At 34.4% G+C, this 21,655-nt stretch overlaps 1 protein-coding gene across 5 annotated transcripts; it reads right to left on the minus strand.

The window, feature by feature from the left end:
- Positions 1–626: 626 nt before the first annotated feature.
- LOC116341860 (CD2-associated protein) lies at positions 627–21,106 on the minus strand. Of its 5 annotated transcripts, none has more exons than XM_031769180.1 (7): positions 20,415–21,106; positions 5,719–5,920; positions 5,272–5,630; positions 4,492–4,677; positions 3,284–4,392; positions 2,900–3,211; positions 627–1,492 (listed from the first exon to the last, which is right to left on the minus strand). In XM_031769180.1, exons 1-7 carry the CDS (start codon positions 20,458–20,460, stop codon positions 1,415–1,417), a joined length of 2,292 nt encoding a protein of 763 aa, XP_031625040.1. In that variant the 5' UTR covers positions 20,461–21,106; the 3' UTR covers positions 627–1,414. The 5 variants fall into 5 exon arrangements, with proteins under 5 accessions (XP_031625040.1, XP_031625041.1, XP_031625044.1 ...); XM_031769181.1 differs by having other exon boundaries at positions 627–2,368; XM_031769184.1 differs by having other exon boundaries at positions 20,891–21,105.
- Between the last annotated feature and the right edge of the window lie 549 nt (positions 21,107–21,655).

The following is a 21,655-nucleotide window of genomic DNA, read 5'->3' on the forward strand; positions in this document are numbered from 1 at the left end:
TTCACTTTCAAGTACAATATAGGCGAATTTATATATATTTTACAGCATAATATTATTATTTTCAAGGGAAATTCCTCAAAAATTTGTTTTTACAAAATACAATAGGCATACTGATCGCTTTTTCCTTCTTTAATTCACTTATCAAATAATCTGGATAATAAATCGGATTCTTTCGTTTCCAAATTAAATTAAATTATACAAAAAAAATCGTAGTCACTTGAATTTTTTCAGGAATTTTCCATGTTTACATTATAAAAGCTTTATTAAATACAATCTAGAAGTAAATATGATTTTTTTTTTCAATTATTTTCTCAAATCATTTGTAATATTTGTTTAAATAGTTTATAAAAGCCAGGCAAACATTGACGTCGCAAAAATCGTGATTTAAAAATACTTTGTTTTTGAATTGGTCGATTTTTCTAAATGTTTGCTAAATGGAATTTTTGCATATATTTTTTTTTTCAACTAAGAAAAAATGTCTAAAATTCTAATGGAATTTCTATTTTTTATAAGGTCTCTATCAATTCAACAATGCATTTGCATAAGTTTCGAAACTCAGGGGCAAAACTGAAATACATTGGGCGTTTATTGTTCGAATTTGTTTACAAAAAATATTAAATTCAAAATTTAATGTTCCGAAACGTGGATTTTTATTTGTATCTAGTTAAAAACAATTTGTTTACATTTCAATTCGACCAATAAAATTGTGTTCGTTGATCAGATTATCGAATCTTAATACATGTTTTAATAATATGTTCTTAAACATAAAGTCTACGGGATATAAAAAAATGACTGTACGAATTACGTCTTTTTCTTCCATTTGTTATTCTCTTTGAGGAAGGAAATTCATTTTTGAAATTCAAATAAATACTTGCACTTGCACAATTTGATTGATATGGAATAGTTGAATAGTTTTTCTTTCTCTAAAAATTAAATCAGCTAAGGCTAGATTGTATTGGATATGAAGAGGAACGTGAAGAAGGAAAAAAGAAACTAAATTGAGCATAGATAAATCGTTGATTTGTCCTTAAAATAATTGTGTTTTCTGCATAATACAATCTGAATACTTTTATGTTGTGTGAATGGATCGGTTTTCTCGCATAGTTTTTTTTAAAAAAAGTAAAAAATATGTTCACTCTAAACTCATCTAGGCTATGTATGTGTGTGTGTCTAGCAATGTAATCGATTATGGCAATATCACACCCTTCAATTCCTCATATAATAATAATAATTCTTAAATATCTTTCACGCGCATTTATTTTCCAGCATAATTCATAGATATTTGATTAAATGTTTACATTCGTATTTCGAGCTATATTTAGGTAGCGAAAAATGAAGCAATGCGAGAGAGAGAAAAAACTGGCTTTATTTCACTCGAGTGATCAGACTGTTTAAATTGCGCCATGTCATATCATCACTTCTCTGATTGTTTACATCGATTTTGGTGCAGTTCGCGTGCAATTGGCTCAAGCATCATTAGTAATTTTTGCTTCTGTGAACAGTTAAATTTGACAAAAATATTTTCAAAATAGACATCGACTTTCTTTTGTGAGAGCATTGGAAAATTTATTGCTAGTTTTAAACAATAGCATGAATATAAATAAGTTGAAGATTGAGATTTAATTTCAATGTGCTCAGTGAATTGCGAAGAGTTAATTAGGCGTTTAATTTGTTAGATTGATTTAACATTGAGAATGATGCGTTAAACAATGGCGTCGAACATAAACATCGCCAAGCAACAAGTGAATCAACACACACATCGTTACGAACTATTTTTATTGACATCATCAATTCGCTGAGATTGATTGTTTCAATTGATTTTAATCTCTCGCTTGTGCTTGGTTAAGATGGTGACTTTTATTAATTCCTTTGCATTAAGACGGAAAAGAGAACAAAACATCAAGTGATTCCATTTAGAATTTGAATGCAATTATATTAATGCTTAGCTATTGTAGTAGGAGTAAATATGCGCACCGCACACTTTTAGCAAAATAAAATTTATATGTATTATGTGTGTAAATAGTTTGTTGTCTTTTATCTCATCGACATCAATTAATGATATATTTTTTAGTTATTTTTCTTTTAAATTTCGATTTTCTTCCCGTTAAATGAAGCAAGTGATTTTCTAATTTGAATTTTGTTTAAATTTTTTATTGTGTTATTGATTTTTATCTGGCTTTTCTGTTTGTTCGTTTTTTTTTTTTTTAAGTTAAAATTCCAAATGATATTCCATTTATTGATATAAAACAGTCACAAATAACGTTATTTCTTTTGTTATACAATATAATTTTGTCAGAGACACTTTAATTCTAATGTGTTTCTATCATTTATATCGGTTATAAGCCTTAGGTGTTGAAGGTCTGTGATGCTAAGATGTTTGAATGTTAGTTCAACATCAAAATTTGTATGTGTCGTTTTAGCAAAAAAGGATGATTACATGTTCCATATTTTATTTATTGATTAAGTAATTGTTTTTTTTTATTACAATAGTTCAAGATGTGACCAAATGATAGCGTGTGTGTTTTCGATTATTTTGTTTTGTTTTTGCATAAACCAGCATTTGAATTTTAAAACGATGTTGCATGATAGAGATGATGAAATTTCGAACAATGTTGGCAACGATATAAATATCATAATTTTCATAATAACAAATAGAGTGAGTGGAAAAAAAGAAAAACAAACAAAAACAACGAAATGTAAAAAAAGTAGAAAAAAAATCGCAATTAAACCCCAAAACAGAGTGTTCGAATCGCATTATATTGTATAAATCCGTTCCGAAAAATGCAGCATGTGTGAAAAAGATTAAAATTATTATTTATTTGGGGATGTATGCAAAGAATTATTAGACTTGTGTTACACATTGAGCATATTTATCGAGCTCATGTTTCAATGTTTTTACCTTGTCCGATTCATCCTTTAGGGATTTCAATAGCTGTTCAATGGTCTGATTTTGTCTTTGTGCCAATTTTTCCAATTGTGATACGCGCAATTCAAGCTCAGCAACGCGCGAACAAACATTATCCGATGTGACGGTGGTGACTACAGTTGGTCCCGTGTGATTTGTCGCATCATCTTGTATGATCGTTGCTGTTTTGCTTGTAATTGTGGCCGTCGAAGTCTGAACCGTACCACCGTTGTCGTGAATTGTTTTTGTAAGACGTCCCACTGGTGGCAGATTTACATTTCGCAGTGTTACACTCGTTGGTCGTCCCTTTAAAAATGAATATTTAATTCCCACATTAAAAACCAATAAAAAAAAAATCAAAAATTGCCTTGAACTGACCTTGATACCATTATTTGTTGTATTTTCATCGCTAACGGTCGTTGTTGATGAATCTGAAATGGAAATTTTCGTTGCCAACGATGGCTTGACCAATGGATTTTCGATTGGTTCTTTCTTGATATGGAATGTTGAATCGCTTGATGTTCTCTCTGTTTGTTTAATGTCAACGCTGCTGTTTCGCACCTCAAATGTATTTATTTCCTTTTTATGGCTATTGTTAAATGAATTGCTGTGTGTTGTTTTCTGTTCGACATTGTTATCGCTGTTGGTGCTGTCCGGTGAGCGCATTTCGATGCTACCCGGTGACGTTTTCTTGGCTTGACTAGCTTTCAATTCTTCCATCCATGGTGCTCGGTTCTTTTCCCATTCGCGTTGTTTTGTTGGCTTTGTTAAATCCTCTTCGGATTTGTGAATGTTTGTTTCATTTGCGAGAACGGGTGATGCGGGTGTTGGCGAATCACCATTTTCATATGACAAACTTTCGCCCAAACTGGTCGAATTCGATGAAGGCAATCGTCGTTTTGGTGCTTTGGCTCGTTGGGCTCGCATATCTGGTAAAATCGATGAATTTCGTTCAACTTGATCGAATTCCGAATCATCGCGATGTAATCGCTCACCGCTAATACCTTTCTCATTGTTATCGGCCACATGACTCACACTCTTACTTGGACCAATACCATCCATACTATCGTGATGGGTTATTTTTTGTTCGACACTTTTTACTTTCTGTTTTAAACCGGAGAATATGTTTCCGGCCACACTGCCGACGGTTGGCGATTTTTTTATTGGCACCACTGGTTTTTTGGTCAATGGTGGCGGTGTTGATTTTCTTTCATCAAGATTCTCAAGACTTTTACGAATTTCGGCCGTTGATTTTGTCTCAATTAGCGTTCGGCGCGTGGTTACCTGTTGATTTTCATTGCATTTATTCTCCAATGATTTTCGATAGGCGGCCACATTGCCCGCCATAATGCCAGTGTCATTTATCGAATCTCTTGAACCCAAACCGTCCATTTTCTTGCTAATGTTTGTGTTATTGTTGATTAGTAGCTTTGTTGTTGACGGTGGCCGTTCTGGAGTATGATTTGATTGCTCTTTTTGCGGTGATCCTGAGGAAATTTAAAACAAAAAACCATTAGAATTTATACACATTTTTTATTCGGAACAAACGGTGATTTTTGAAACAATTCCTTTGGAACAAAACTTACCTTCGCCTGTGATCAATTGCACGAAATTATCTGGAAATACGCCGACTTTTCCTTTGAGTTCACCTTTCCACCAGCCTTTGTCGGGCAAATCTTTGCTCAATACCGTAATTATTTCACCTTCCTTTAATTCCAGCTCGTCTTCGTTTACTGGCTTATACGAGAATATAACTTTGCACAGTTCTCTCACTGTGAGTACAATCGACGAATGTGTTGATGTGTCAAACCGACAAGGTTGAGAATTCACACAGCATCAGCATCAGCAACACACAGAAGTAATAAACAGAAGCGACGACGCAAATGAAACACACGAAGAAACGAGAAATGACAATAAAACAGATATGAATATTTCAAAATTTAATTAAAAATGTGTGTTGATTAGTACATTTTATGTGAAACATTTCAAATGCCTATACAATTGAGGGGAGAACAGAGCAAGTACATGCGAGTATGACGTCATGCACACAATGATCATCTTTATTACTGATTGGAATCAATAACAGACCGCACATACATGTACGACTAAACACATGTGATATGTTTTTTTTGATGAGTAGTCGCATATGGTTGCACTTGTTTGTTCGTAATGAATTGGCACACTTTGACCTTTGTCTTTGTCTGAAGACAATGAATTTGAATTTGAGTTAATTATTCACTTTCACTTCACTGAACTGTGTGGCCAATTGAGCGATAAATTTAATGCTAAAATTAACACTGACACAATTTAAGTAATCTAGTTTAGATTATTATTAATAGTTCGGTGTAATAGGTTAATTTTCGTACCTGGTTTGGGCGGTAAACTAGGTGCATCCTTTTCGCTGCTCGTGGAAGTATTGCTGCTGACCAAATCCTCTCTCGAACTATTTAAATTATTCAAACTGGTTCGGGAGTTATTATTGTTTGCGGTGCCGTTATTATTACTGATACGCTTTGCAAATACGGGCGACGTACTTTGATACACTTCAACAAAATTCGATGGAAATACGCCAATTTTACCGGACAATTTACCACGCCACCAACCTTCTTCAACTTCACCCAGAAATTCAATAATATCGCCAACAGCCAGTGTTAATTCATCATTATTATTTTGCGTATAACTGTAAACAGCTTTGCAACGACGATTTTTTGTCTCTGATTTATCTCTGTGTAAAACGGAAAAAAAATGTTTTAAAAATGAATATGGTTCGATCAAATACTCGAAACGAAATAATTGATAAATTCGAAACGTACCTCAAAACTACCGGACTCTTATCGTCCGACTCAAGAACACGTACAAAATTATCGGGAAACATGCCTGTTTTGCCAGTTGACGCCAGTGTACCTTCCCACCAACCGCCTGATTGACGCTTTATATTGTTTATAATGGCACCTTTTGCTAATGTTATTTCATCCGATTCCTTTGCTGTATAATTATATTCAACTATTGCACTAACTGGTGGGGGAAAGAGAGAGAAAACAAATTGCTCATTATTAAATCAAATGCCATTTGTACGGTTCAAAGTGGAGGAAGACTGAGAAAATGTGATAAAATGCCAATTTGAAAAGATTTGCTTAATCCAAATACGGCTAAAAATGACGAAACAAACAGTAAACTATTTTTTTCTCTTTGTAATGAAAATGAGTCTTCTTGTTTGTGTTTTTATATTGAAATGAAAGTCATGAAAATTGAATTTCAAGAATGTCAACATTGAGTTACATCAAGTATGCTGATATTATAAGAGGGAAACTATGTGCCGAGAGAGATGCAAGTGTTTTTTTTATTCAACAACTCCAGATGACGACAACTACTGTAATATAATTACAGTTTGGCAGACAACATAAAATATAAACTTTAAATTAAATCGCTGTTTCAGCATTCACATTGTGTATACGGCAGACAGAACTTGTTGTCAATTCCATCGAATTTTCATTCGGTCACCCGAAGACGATACATTTTTCTACATTCATGGTTCATTCATATGACGTGAATCATCCAAATAAAAAAATGACGCGCAATGTATGCAAAAAAATAATAATTATGTAGTTATCGCTCGCCGACATAAATGCGCATCGTAAAAATGTTGGTGTTTTTATTTTCAGTTTTGCCCGCGAGTTGTAAAAATCATTAGACGATTCGTAATCGTAATTGCTCTCAATTAACGGGAAAAAAATTAAGGAACGTCATTGTTTTATCAACATTTGTCGTGTTAGATAAATGATTAAAAGCAGGGGCTGGGATTGAACGTGCTCGATCAAACTTTATTTTTAAATTGCTTTTCTTTGTTTGGCAACGAAAAAAAAACGAATATCAAGCTGTTGACGAGTTTACTCTGTATACATAAAGACAATGATAGCTTGCCGTCATCAAAACCAGGTCAAACGAAATCGATAATCTCTTTGTGTCTTTTTTACACGTTTTAACTCTCATAACACCACTTATTATCACCACATTTTTTTACTGCGTCTTTTTATTAGACAAATTTAATCAACTAAAGCAATATCCTCGATATTTAATCGAACGGAGACAAAAGTCTAATGCGTTTGTAAACCAATTACATGTATCGCCCTTTTTTCGTTAACGCTGATTCCATAGCGTTGAATATTCGGATATGCGATCCATTTGGCATGAATATTATTGACGCCACGGAAACGGCGTTTTTTTTTGGTGTAATTTTCGACTACGACAAAAATATTGATCATAAGCACAATATAACTTAACGAGTCAATGTAATTTGTTGAAATGCAATGACCCTTTTGCATTCTTAAATGAATCACTGAATATTTGCTGTTTAGACCAAAAGAGCATACTTTTGTGACTGGCTGACTGGCATAGTGCTTCAGTGCATTCGGACATATACTGTTGTCGAATAATGACGTTTCGTTATCGATTGGACATTACTCTACAATGTGTACAATCTCTCATTAGGGTTTTTTTTCGGTTGTATTGTTGTCATTGTACGATTTGTGTTTATTTATGTCCATTCGTTCGTTCGTTAGTGTGTCTCTTTTTTGCATTTCTCACTCTCTCTCTCTCTTTATTTCTCTTTCTTTCGTTGTTTCCATCGTCGAATGCATTTGTCGCATTGCACACTAAAGCAAGCAGGGTTTAAAGCAAATACCACGTAATTTATGCCGATTTGTTTACATAAAATATGCACATATGCTTAGCGAGCGCGAAATCTTTGCATATTATCATTGCAATGGCTTCTTGTTTGGGTTTGTGTGTTGTTCTCTGTGTGTCATTTGAGGCTTTGTGTTGTGCATTCCGATATTTTTTCCGAACAGATTAGGCAGAAATATACGTGCAGTGCAGTAAAATATACGGGAATGATTTTGAAATCAGAATAACTTATGACATTTTTCCGTGTTTGAATAACACACAAATCGTTTTGAAAATGACATACACACACGCCGAATAAACATGCATACCGATGAAATGTACATACGCATATACTTTTCTTGTGAATTGGCGGTTAGAAATGTGTACAATGTACATCCAGTGATTCGTTGAAAGTTTGAATGAACTCAAGCCGATTGATGGATGGAAAGAATGCTTCTGGTAATAAATAAAAAATAATTCATTTCCCGCATGAAATCCACAATTTCAACGAACCAACGAGGATCGTAATATGAACATTTCATGCTTTAAACTCATTATCGTCACATTTGTTAGCAATGACAAACGTTGACAGCATTTTAAATAGGCAACATTTTGACGTTGTATCATCGGTTACAATGGTCGTTCTCTAATTATCGGTAATTCGGTAATCCATTGAACCTTTCTAAAATTTCGTGTACGATGGAGAAAAATAACATATTTCTAAATTGCGTTCGGATATATTAAGACCCGAACACACACACACTGTTTAAAAATACACAATAATAAATGAGGCAGATGAGTCATTTCTTGTGCCGTTCATTTATTCTCTTTATTCTTGTTTCGTGTGTCTGATACTGGAAATGGAAACACATTTTGAATGGAACCATTAAGTCGACGGTAATTCACAAAACGCTTCACACTTCCTTCACTCTCTCTTACTCTCTCTCTCTCTTTCTCTCGCTCTGTGTGTGTGTGTCTTTGGCTCACTCTGTGTGTATATTTGTATGTGCTTGAAGTGGACTTTTGTTTTATAAATGAGCTACTCGCTGTGTATATTTATTGCATTGAATGAAGTCATCGCATTATCACTTCAAGTGCTCTCATTTTCATAGGAGTGCTCATGCAACAAGGTGGAATATATGCAAGAGAACATTGACGACTCCAAACACAATGAAAATGGTGGAAATAGCATAGTGAATGAAGTATGTCATGCCATAATAAACTATGTATTCCATTAGCCCATTTTGATTGCTCTTGGTCATTTAAGGGGTGTCACAATACAAAATTGACATTTTTCATTCGATACAAACTTGTGCTTCTATTAAATCAAATCAACAATCGACGACGACGCAAAAAGCCAGCGGCTTGGCCAATTCTCAAAGTCAATTCAGTCAATGGGTTGGTCTCGTCAAATTAATAATGATTCCATTTGATTGAATGGTCGAGCTAAAAAAATGCACACGCAAATATTTACGCGGGTCTTCGGTTTTTTTATATTGTGCATGTGCGACGTCGTTTGGGAATACCGTTAACAGAAGAGAACAACGAAAAAAAAAAAACAATATGTGAACGTTGCTGGGCTGTGAAACGAGCACACAAACGAGAATTTGCCAGAGGCATACACATGAAGTCGCGCGCGCGCTTTCGCCCAACAACAATAATAATAAATGATAATAAAGGAATGTTTCATGTGAAATCAGTTCACATTTCAATGGCACAAGTTCAGTTACTACGACTGTATGCATATGCACAACGCACAAAAAAGAGTGTATGGTGTAAGGCAGCCGCCTCACAATCGTAGTGAAGTATGCTACATAAATGGTCAGGTATGTATGCTCCGTTTTTTTTTGTGTCGTCGGTGTGCATCAACACCAGCAGCAATGAAATGCGCGTGTTTTATTACCCATTTTGCTATTTGAGTCGTTGCGAACGATGACTGTAATTATGAGGACGATCATACTATTTACTTGATTCACTTCATAAATGTCTTCACACTTGGGGCCGAAGTCAATGCACATTGTGTGAGACCTCTCTCTCTCTCTGGTCAGACACACACACACACACACACACGTGCATAGAATCGAAAACAGCACATAAATTGACACGAAAGAATCTCATCGTCGTGAAATCGCATCAAATTGAATGTATAAACTAAATGAATCGAAGCCCTTACATTCAGTCAGCGAATGTAGAAGCGAGAAAACAACAAAATCGAAAAGAACCACGTAACATTTATTTATAAACAGTTTACAGTGAAAATAGAATGAAAGAAAATACACAACGACTGGAATAAGCACAAAAACCACATTTGTTCGCAATGTATCGATATGGTGAATGTGCCAAAACGAAAAAGAGAGATAGAGACATACACAAACAAGGCAAGATAAAATCAAGCAATCGAGCGCACGCAATTTCATGTGTTGCACAAGAATCATTGTCATGTAGATTACTCGCTTTGTGGAGATGTGTTGGGGTCTTTTTTTGTTTGTTTCTTCACTTGTGTTTCAGTTTTGCCATCATTTGCGCCAACATTCTGAACCACAATCGTTCGAGCCACCTCACTATTTATTTATGCTGCTCGTATATTTGAAACGGTGACTATTATTGCTATTTGAAGAAGACTCTTTCTCTTTCTTTCTCTAACTCGCGGAGTTTTTTTTGTTTAATTCAATCTTTTATGTACATTTGCAGTGCACTTCTTTGAAAGGTGTACGCGTACTTTTCTTATCCACATTGAATCAAGAAACAAAAGCAAAAACTAAGTTGCTTTGCGAACAGGTTTTTCTACTGGAAACAACAAAAAACGAGCGACAGCCACAACGAATAGAGAAAAAAGAATTCATCACTAGGAAAAATGTTTTCAAGTTTAGTTTATTTCTTGAACGCCCGTGCACCTTTAACACAAGTTTTCATTGCTATTTCTAAATCGATGTGTGTGTGTGTGTTTTTTGTGTTTCCACGTCGTAAAATTTTCCCATGTCTTATCGTTCGGCTAAGTGCTCATTGCAATTGTAAGTTGTCTTTATTGCACTCAAGATCATGATCACGGTGCACTCGCACACAATGTTGTTTCTTCATCTTTTTTTTGTAGATTTACCGTTTTTAGAAACGTCTTTGTCTACATCGAACAATTTTTGTTTCCATTAATTTTGCCAATGAAACGCTTTCGCAATAAAATCACACGATATTTCTCGGTTCTCTTCATCAAATCGAATATGAATTAAATGCGTCACAATGTTTTAAAATGGGCATTGACATGCGATCGAAACAAATTTACGTGCCCATAAAAATTGTTCGACTGAATTGCGATGAGTTAATTAAAACTAATTTCGTGAAAACTATTTGAAAATGGCAAAATATTTGCTTAATAAGCTGCAATTCATTGTTTTCACATAGAAATTGGCTTTGTTTCGATTTTTTTCTTCTTTGTTTTCCTTTTTAAATTCTTCAATGTTTTTTTTTTTAATTTCGAACAAAGCGTGAGTCAAACGTTGTTAACGAGTAATATTTCTTTTCTATTGAACGAATATGGGAAAATGTTTCGACCGGGAAGTATTTGTATACATGGGCACAAATTCGCAGCTAATTCGATTAGATTACTTCTAGCCGATTTATCAATGTTGACATTGAAATTTAGATAGTGTATATATTACAGTAAATCAGCTGCTACGCGTTCAATTGGAAAACGTATGTAGCCCGTTAAATTCGATTGAAAAGGTGGGTATGAGCCATACTCACATGACATACCATTTTTGATTGACCGAAATATGTAAATGTGACCGAAATACAGAAATTGATTAACATCACAACGAATGACTGTACAATATAAAACTACTTGAATTATGGCGCATAAATATATGTTTAACTATTTTTCTTTAACAATAACAAACGAAATACAAAACAAATTTAGATTGAACGTGGTCGTTATGGATGTATGTGTGTGACATTCGAATGTTCGCTGTTCGTTAGCATTGCAAAAAAAATGAGCGGCACATCGTCATGAATAGAGACATCAAGCCATTCATTTCAAATATCAAGTCATTTTAATAAATATATGTATATATTTTTTAAACAATCGCCGAAAAAGACTTCAAAGATCGATTACTCAATGAAAAGATGATAGATAGTAAATATGGTGAAGACAACAACAAACAGCCTTGATTTCGCTTAGAACGCAAACATTTCTGATGTGAAAAAATGTGTATATAATGTAAGCGTCTTCAAATTCTCGTCTCAATCACCCAGAGGCGGATATATACTTGAAACGATGAAATCGATAGCAATGCTTCAATGTAAAATAATTTGCACTTAAAATGCTCTATTCAATTTTTTTTCTTCTATAGAAATGAGGAAAAATATAAACAAGCACACACACGTATCGAAGCTGCCTGTGTTATCAAACTCAAATTACAATGTTTATTAGAGTTGAAGCTGACGTCGGCATCAAATACACATTCGAACGAAACTGAAAACATGCAGATGCGAAAGAGCACTTGCTAAAGTTGATACACGTTTAGTAAAATAAAACATTAAACACGTATTTACTGCTTCTCGTTAAAGCTCCATCAATTTTTCTGGTCGATGCTGATGAAGATGATATCATACCGACGCCAGAATGTCAAAACAATACAATTCATTAGTAGAAATTGAAAAAAGAGAAAGAAAGAGTCACAGAGACGTGCGATTTAAAAAACAGCTTATCATTTTCGACGATTCGTTGTTTTGTCAATAATAAAATATTTATTTTTCATCGTTGCTGCCTGTCATGAATACTTATGGGCCGTTGTAAAAGTGTTATTTTTGTTGTTGTTGTTTGTGGTTTTGTTTGAAATAATGTTGAAAAGTAAAATTCACTTGTAAACATTGTGACCATATACAGGTAATAAATACGGAGGTGGTTATAATCGGTTTCTATTGGCTTATGCAATTTGTACAGTCGAAATTTGAAGTGCGTGATCGGTTCGGTGGAGAGGCGTAGGCGAGTTGATTCAATTTGTGCACAAAATGAGAAGCGTTTTGTTTTTGCAATGAGATTTGCTTCAACGTGACAATGACAAACCGAATGTGAATTTAAATGGTTTGTGGGCTGTGTAGTTATGCCATTGGCACTTTTCAAGCCGATTCAGAACATAAACAAACTCGAAATCAAACGGTCCAATAAGGTGATATAGGTTTATGGGTTAATGTACAAATTTTGCTCGGATGAAAGTATCTAAACGGCGATGCCCTCAATTGCAGACAATCATTTCAAACAAATCCACACATGGCTGATATTTTCTGGTCCATCCAAATGATACGATTTTTTTTTCGCTTATTGATTCGATTCGATTTGATACGCTGAATAGTTTCCAGCTGTTGCTGCCAACATTGAGCGTTTCTTTATCGATCATTGATCAGTTCATTTGGTTTCTAAAATCGCAGCTGGAGCATTAAACATTTCGCTAATACCATTTGGGTTGTTTGCTTCGCTTGTAAAACGCATAAACGATTTTTGAAACGTGCGCGAACGACATCGACGACCATTGTGAAGTGTAAACGTGTAAGAAAAAGGCAGCACACAGAATTCGAATGAATTGAAAAAGAAATGTGGCTTAAGAAAAGACGGAACATATCAATGTCTTGTTGAACTGGTGCTACTTTGGCGAAAAAACAAAAAACTTGCTTTGTTTTGTGTTGCTTTTTTTATTACTTTTTCAGTCAGTGATTGGTCTGAAACTGGTTTTGATGCCGACACTTTTTGTTACTTTCAAAATGAGCTACTATGTACAAGCAACAAGTAAAAGCAAATACCAAGCATAATTATGTAATTGAATTAATGGCAGTAGTAAAAGCATTATTTTCTTAGTATAACCAACAACCGGAACTAACGTCCATTTTTGGTCAAAATCATTTGAACTCGAATTTTTGTGCGTGCAAAGTGAAAATGTTTGTTTTTTTGGAGAGACTGAGTTCTAGTTCAAGTCTTAGTGATTTGTAAGGAAAAAAATTGCTTCAATTCAATCAATACAGAAAATTCACGTCAATGTCTCTTTACCTCTTTCTTGCTTTCTCTCTCTCTCTCTCTCTCTCGGAGAGGTCTCTATTTCTCCAGCATTAAGAATTGATGTGGCCGTCCAATGACCCAATGATATTTTAGCCAGAATACTAAAGGTTGCTTTGCCGAAAAAAAAAAACAAATTGACTTCGGTTTCTTTCTTCTTTTCAACCATTTCGCCCCAATAACACAGAAATTGGTAAGAAAGTGTGAACAAATTTACCGGATTTCCAATTTATTAGAAAACTTTCAAATTAAAAATTTCTTCCAGCTGATTGGAGCCAAAACGTGAATATCTGGAGATGGAGAGAGGGAGAATAATAGAAAAAACATGACTGCATTTGTTGGGCTCTAATGTATGCATAATTCGATGAGACTATCTTCGGATGGCCATTTAAGGTATTAAATGTGGCGAGAAATTATTGATTTTTTTTTCGACTTCTTCGTTGGCTTTCAATTTGATTGAATTGGGCTTGGGCGCCGTTATGGAAGTTGATGTGAAAACTTTTTTACGACATGCTTATATGATGATGACGAAGGTATACACTTAAAAAAAGCGTATCGAATATTTTATTCGAATTTTATGTGACAAACGTTGAACAAATGAATAACAGATGCCAAGAAGACACAATATTTTATTTGTTATGATAATTTGGTGCGGTATAAACATGGTATTAGTTTATATCGTAAAATAAACAATTGCAAATGTCAACAACGCATTATTTCGTATCGACAAAATTCAAATGAAAATGAGTTTTGTTTAAATATTATTAGGCGTGAAGTGTGCATGATGAGCAATACCAAAACAATGTTTTTCCTCTTCCGTACTTCGTATTCATTCTTGATGAATTTTTAATGATTTCATCGTTAATAAATATATTCAATTCATGGGTAAAAGTGGATGTCTTGTTGATTGGTCTCGGTGGAATTAGTCGGTATCAAATTTCAACATCGATGTATGTCCAAAACTTCTTTGGAATGTCTCTCAACATGAAATTCTTTGTGCCATCCCATATAACGGCATTTAAAATTAGCCAAGTTAATTTCATGCCTATTCGTGTGTCATTTGCATCCGGTGTTAATTATGTGCATGTTCAATTGAAAATTCTATATATTTTTTTTCTTCGGTGACAATAAACCAAATCAGTGAAACACAACATCGACAGACCGCACAAATAACGTCGGTGTTGAAGTAATTTTCTAAAATTAGAAACTAAAGAGCAACAGAAGTTGAAATGAATGAAGAGAAAAGAGATTTTAAAAAACACATTCAAATATAGTCAAATTGGCTTGTTCGCATAACGATGCAGTCACGACGCAAGAATTCGTCGTCGAGTGAAAATAGCAGCCCGCAGCAAAAAAATTGTGTAGAGAAAAAAGCAGATCTATTTAAATAAATAAATGATGATCCAATGAAGACAAATAGGATTGTTGCTTGGTAACTTAATGGCAACACAAACGAATCGTATGTGCACGGTTTGGTGTCATTTGACATGATGCCATCATGTCACACTCTGCACACACATTTCCTCTGTGCAAATGCATCGTTTGATATTCAATTCGCTTTTCTTTTTTACCGAGAAAAAGCTGGGTATTTCATGTTCAATTGCAATTTAAAAATAACACTGCACACCGCACATCAAATTCATGTCTGTTTTCGTTACATATGCAGCGCGCCGTGCATCTACTCCGATTGCAATGTAATTTCGTTAAAAGATGGTTCTTAGAAGAAGGAAAAACCAGAATGAGTGATTGGAATTTTATATGCAATTTTAGCTAGCATTTTTGTTGATCACTTTTTTTCAGGCATAAGAAGATTGGCCATTTCTGGACAATATAATGTATTACCATTTTCCGCATTCCACGGAAATCAATCAATGTCACACAAATTTTATTTTCTGGATTTCGAAATAATTTCTTTCGGCTTTGAACTTTTGGGATTTTCCAATTTGGTTTTTTTTTTGTTTTATTTTCACTGTCTTTTTTTCTCTTCTTCTTTTAAATCGAATTCACCAAACTTCTACAAATTTACCAGATAAAAACTCATTCAATTGAATGAATAACTTGAATTTGATACAAAATTCCGTAGAAAAACGAACGAAACAAAATCTGTTCACTGATCCCGGCGAGATCGTTGAATTTATTTCTTGTGAAAGCAAAACTCACTCAAGCTACTACCGATTTAAATGTGAATTGTATTCACGCACATTTGCCGAATGTAATTTTTGTTTTTTTTTTATTATTTTGGGCCGACCAACTAAACCGTGTGATGATGTATGAACGTGTAATATTTAGCGTTTAGGTTGTTGTTTTTTTTCTCTTAAAATTCGGTGTTAAGCGTTGAACCGTTGGAGGAAGACTAATGAAACTGTTGGCAACAAAGCCAAAGCGTGTGAGTTAAATTATGGTTTGATCGTGTTTTTGTTTTCTATTTTGTCGTACTCTTTCGCATGCACAAACACTCACACACACGTACACTCACTCGTTAAATGCTTGTGCGCTCTAGCTTGCTCCGGTCAATTCGCTATTCGAACATAGAGCGTGTGTGTGAGCGCTTGCGCGCACAATGGTCTTGTGGAACCATCTTTGTTCATTTGTTTCTTGAAGATCGCTCATGCAATGTCGTTTTTCAGCTTAAAATGTTAAAATTTAATGGTTTCTTTTTCTCTCTTCTACCATCAAAAAATACAAGCTTAAACGAGAACACACGTACACTTTTCAATGGTACGAAGAAGAATATTCGATAAAAAAAGAAGAGATGAGAAACGATCCAATCTTACTCATTGCTCGTTCCTTTCTTTGTATGTATGACGATGAAAAGCAGAAAGCAAATGGAATGAAGGCGCGAACTTTGTGCCAGAAGAAACAGCAACATCATCATCGTCGGCAGCAGCAGCAATAACTTAGCTTCGTTGTTTTACATTTCAAAACACGAACCGAAATGAAAATGATCGCAAACTTGTTTGAGTTTGCCATTCGAAGTTCGTTAGTTCGAAGATTATAGCGCGATGACGACGCGCTGCGCAATTTGATGCCATCTTGCATCTCTTGGGCACGAAAAAAAGGTAGAAAAGAAATGAGCCGAAGATGATGAAGACGGGTGAAAAACCTTCGTAGCGAAAGAATATGGCTATAAATTGTGGTGTTGAGCAGTAAACAGCCGCTCCGCACAGTGCAGAACAGCGTGCAGCTACAAAATCAGATTGACCCAATTCACAAAAATCAACCGCTTTTTCTTCATCATTGTGTTCATGTTGGGCTGGTGAGCGTACGCTCGCGCGCACAATTTCATTTGTATACATTTCTCGATGCGCTTTTTGTATTCAAAAATCGCGTTTTTATGCTGTTTCTTCTGCTTTTAATTATGACAAATAACTCTATAGTGTGTGCTTTTGTGCGCACATGATAAAGATAACACTCACAGATTCAAAGCTCATTTAGCACACACAAACATCGTATAAATTCTTTTCATCATGTGCGCAATGCAACAACTTAATAACAATTTGAATCATTGAATAAAAAACAAAAGAAGCCCGCCAATGAAAGACAAAAATCCGATTTTATGGAAATGTGGAGAGAGTGTGGAGAGAAAGATGTATTCGCAAAATCCCATTTTAAAAAATGAAAACGGTGCGCACAATGAACAACATACTGAACTGGAAAATTGAATCATAAAAGTCGTGATACTTTAGAATTTTAGCTCATTCGATATGCGTGCGACATACAAATGTCGGATTTTCTAATTTATTTCGTGCACTATGATTTTCTGTGGTCTCTTTTTTTGTGTAAAATATTACCTTTATATTCTCTATAGATATATCTGTCTGTCCACAGTTCATTATTTAAATAGCACGAGCAACGATGCACGGCAGCTGAACAGAATGTACATTTATGATTTGTGCACACTGTACGAACAACAGATAAATATTACGATTTTATTTGCAAGATAATATTTTGTGGCATTTTTGTTTTGTGGCATTTCTGGTCGTCACTCATATATGCACACATAAAAAAGTTCAATAAACCGACGATGCACAAGCGATGTGCTAACCAAAAAATAAATATATATATGGTTTTGTCGTTCGTTAAATATATTGTGGCCTTTCGACTACATCACCACCACCACCGAACGAACAAAATGATCAAACCGTCCAAACCATGATACAAGCAAATGTTTGCATTACAAAGTCTACTGATAGCAATATTGTACATGCAGAAACGATCGACACATACAAATCGTCTTGTAGAAAGTGGCCTGATGTGGCCATGCACGATATGCGACACATCTGAAACGTTAAACCTTATAATATTTGCAACAAACGAGCAGAAAAAAGGCTCGCTGCTAGTACAAGAGAAAAAAATCCGACATGGATACACTTAAACGTGCACTCTACTCGGCTATCGTTCACTTTGGTGTTGTTGTTTTTTTTTGGTTTACTTCAATATTATTATTCTCATTCTCTGCTGTTTCTCTCTCGGTCTGGCATATCTCTCTCTCTCTCTCTCTGTTTGCGAATGGATTGCCCTGTTCGTGGTTTAACATTGATTGTTTTGTTTGTAATGTGACTTTGTTCTTTATGTATCCTGCTTTTAACCGTTCTCTTCTATTCAAAATCATTCAATAATGAGATTTTATTGTTGTTGAACTCGACCCGTCCGCTCTCTTGCTTGCTACTCTCGCAAACAAATATCAAACCGATTAATGTTACTTACTCTTTTTTTAATGTTAAATTGCACATCGTTTTGCTATTTAATGAAGAAGCAAAGACGAAAAAGTAATAAATAAAAACGCAGAACTTCTCATTACACCATTGAATTGGTTTGAAGTAGATTTTCGCTATTGTTGCCCAAGCATCTTTTGTTCCACTCACTTTCTAGTTGGAACCACGCTTCTTTGATTGACAGCCAACAGATATATAATTTAATCGAAATGATTGGAGCAAAATGAACGAGATTTTTGACTTTATTTTTAACATTTTACGCCTTTTTACATCATCATTTATCGTTTTCATTATGATTTGATGATATTTATATTATTTTTGAACAATTGTGAGAAAAACGCGAACGTATTTGAGACTAAATAAATTTTAAGAAACACTTATGGGATAGAGAAAGAGAGTACCGTTGGGTTCAACGATAGTCTAGAAAAGGCGTGAAACGAGAGTTGTTAAGTAAAACTGATTTCAAATTAATAACATCTGCCAGTTTGTATGTGATTAAAGTACGTCTGCTAAATCAAGTTCAATACTGTAAAATGGACAGTCTTGCAACATACTGAATTTAGTCGCTGAATGCGATAAAAACCGCAATTTACCGAGCTCACTTACTGCGGTCGCCGTCTTCGTCGCCGTCATGCAGTTTAAAATTATTTATACTTATGCCGTTCAATAGATTGATTAAAAGTGCTTCATCAAAACGAAAGATACTTGTAGCCATTCAAATGAATGCATACAATTGCATCAAGATAATAAAAAAATGGTTGCATGCTCCAAAATCAATGAACGAGTCTTATAGCAATGAAACGAAAAAAGATGCAAAGCAAACACACCAACAAATCTTATAAAGTGATTTGAATTGAATTGAATTAGATGTAAAGAAGTTGAAATAAATGAAAAAAGAAAACGAAGACATGCGATCCACTTAATCGGCTGCTGCCACACAAAAAAGAATACCAAATGAAAAACACAGCAAATTCGATAAATGCTTTAAATGAAAAGACGATCACAAAATGTGAAACGAATCATTCAAATCGGTTTTCATTGATTTTCGCTTGGTCTTTCACATGTCTTTAGATTCATTCAAAATGGAAAGAAAAATTGCGATTGAAAGAAACATTCATTCAATTCTATTAGCTTCGTTTTGTGTGTACTTGACAAACGATTCATATTCCGTTCGAAAATGAATGAATACTCAGAAATAATGAAATGTTCAATGTTACTTTTTTCGTATAAAAATACTTATTTTTTGTTGTTGTTGGAAGTTATCTTGAGTATATTTTTTATTTCGCGAACTGAGATTTTTGTGTGAAGCAAAAGAAAGAGAGAAAAAAACAAGCAGCGGAAATGTATCCATGTAACATGGCCAGATCGCGCTAAACGAGTTTTAGTTGTATTTATGAACTTGTCGTTCCTTTTTATTTTCTTTTGCAGCAATTTATCGAGAAAATCAATTATATTGCCCACAAAAATCTCGTATATCTCTTTCTTCTTTTGCACAGCGAAGTTCAACACATTCACTGATCGCTTTAAATCATTTTTTTTTTTAAATAGAAAGTAGTAATTTCTGTGGTGCATCATTTACAGTGATTTATTCATTAAAATCAAACGATATCATATTTCGCCAGCGATTAAAATGTTCACTTGATGCCACATACCAACATATTTTCTATCCATTTCAGTTATTCTCAGAAAATTCTATTGTTTTTATTTCATAAATTTCCGGGAATATCAACGAAACCAAAAAAAGATAGTGTATTCGAATTTAATATGCCTACGAATATGTATGTACACACAAATATTCTTTAAAAGACGAGAAAAAAATGTGTTTTCGTATCCGAACAATAATACAATTTCAACATGAAAACGATGTGATTATTTGTAATATCTCTTTCCGCATTTTTTTCGGTTGTTATTTTCTCTTTCGTCTTTTGTGTGTCATTTTTTTGTTGTTGTTGCATGTTTGAATGACATTTGACGCGACGGTACTTGGACCCCATGATAAATTCTAAATAATACATTATCTAAATAGAATAGAAATATAGTTTTTATTTTTCGTCAATCTACTCAAAAGGTAGAGAGATGAATGGACACATACCACCGGTTCGTGTAGCAGAGCTATCCATTGTGTCTTTGATTTTCATTAAAATGAAAAATTATACACCACGAACGGAATGCACATGAGACAGCACGCAGAAACACAATGCCGCGATTGAGATACCATCAATAGGTTATTGTAAATGTGCTTCTTATTTTGTTGTTATTTTTTCTCTTTCATTCGCTCTATCTCACAAATCGAAATGGTACAAAAAATTTCTCACTATACTTTTCTACTGAATCGATAAATAAAGATTATATATGGAATGATGTCAGACAAGATGGTTTTGATTATGTGATGATTCAAGCGATTTTCTTATTGGTTTTGCTTTTTTTTGCTTACACACTAATTGATTTGCTTTTATTTTTTAGCGAAATTTAAACAAAGTTTTTCATCGTTCATAATTTGTCGATAGAAAATGAAACAAAAATACACAACACCACTTAGTTCACCGCAAACAATTTTAAGATATTCACATTTCTATGTTCGCCGATTTGTTTTTTCACACTGGTTTTTTTTTCTCTCTTTGTCAAAATTGCGGCCAGCCGATTCACTAAACTAGTTACGATGTAATTGTAGAAAATATATATAAACGCAATAGCAAAAACTACACGCAATAACAATCGATGTGCAAGGAATGAAAGAAAGGCGCTCAAAGACGTCAGAATGAACGGCAAATTAATACTGAACTACCATTTTGGATTTTTTTTCGCTCTTTGGATATGTACATTCGGTGTATTGTTGTGCGTGTGCATGTTATTGTTGCTATATTGCTGTTGCTATATTGCTGTTGCTATTGCCATCACCGTCGCAACCATGCAGTCGTCCCTTTCGGACAATGACACAGACTGTCGTGTACTTGCCGCATTCGAATATGAATCATATAGACGAACGATTGTTGTTTGCCTTTCAAACCGTATACCGAAAGGGAGTTTTCATTGTGTCGGTGTGCGAACGAGATGCATTGCTTTGACGCATTGTGCAAATAAGTGACAGAACGGATGAGAAATTTTTGAAAAATCATGGGCTGGGCTGTTGATAACCATTTTTGCAAATTGACAACCATATTTTCTCGCGCACAAACGTTATGCACCATTTTTTGAACAAATATCTTTCTTTGAAAAAAGAAATAGATGAATTTTTTTTAGGGAAATTGTTGGAAATGTCATCATTTTATGAAGATGAATTTAATCGAGGGCAATACCAAACCTAATAACAGCGCATTTCACTTAGGAATCTCT

This window comes from Contarinia nasturtii, unplaced genomic scaffold (assembly GCF_009176525.2).
Source record: "Contarinia nasturtii isolate CC-2019 unplaced genomic scaffold, AAFC_CNas_1.1 Cnas_scaffold_810, whole genome shotgun sequence".
Lineage (NCBI taxonomy): Eukaryota > Metazoa > Arthropoda > Insecta > Diptera > Cecidomyiidae > Contarinia > Contarinia nasturtii.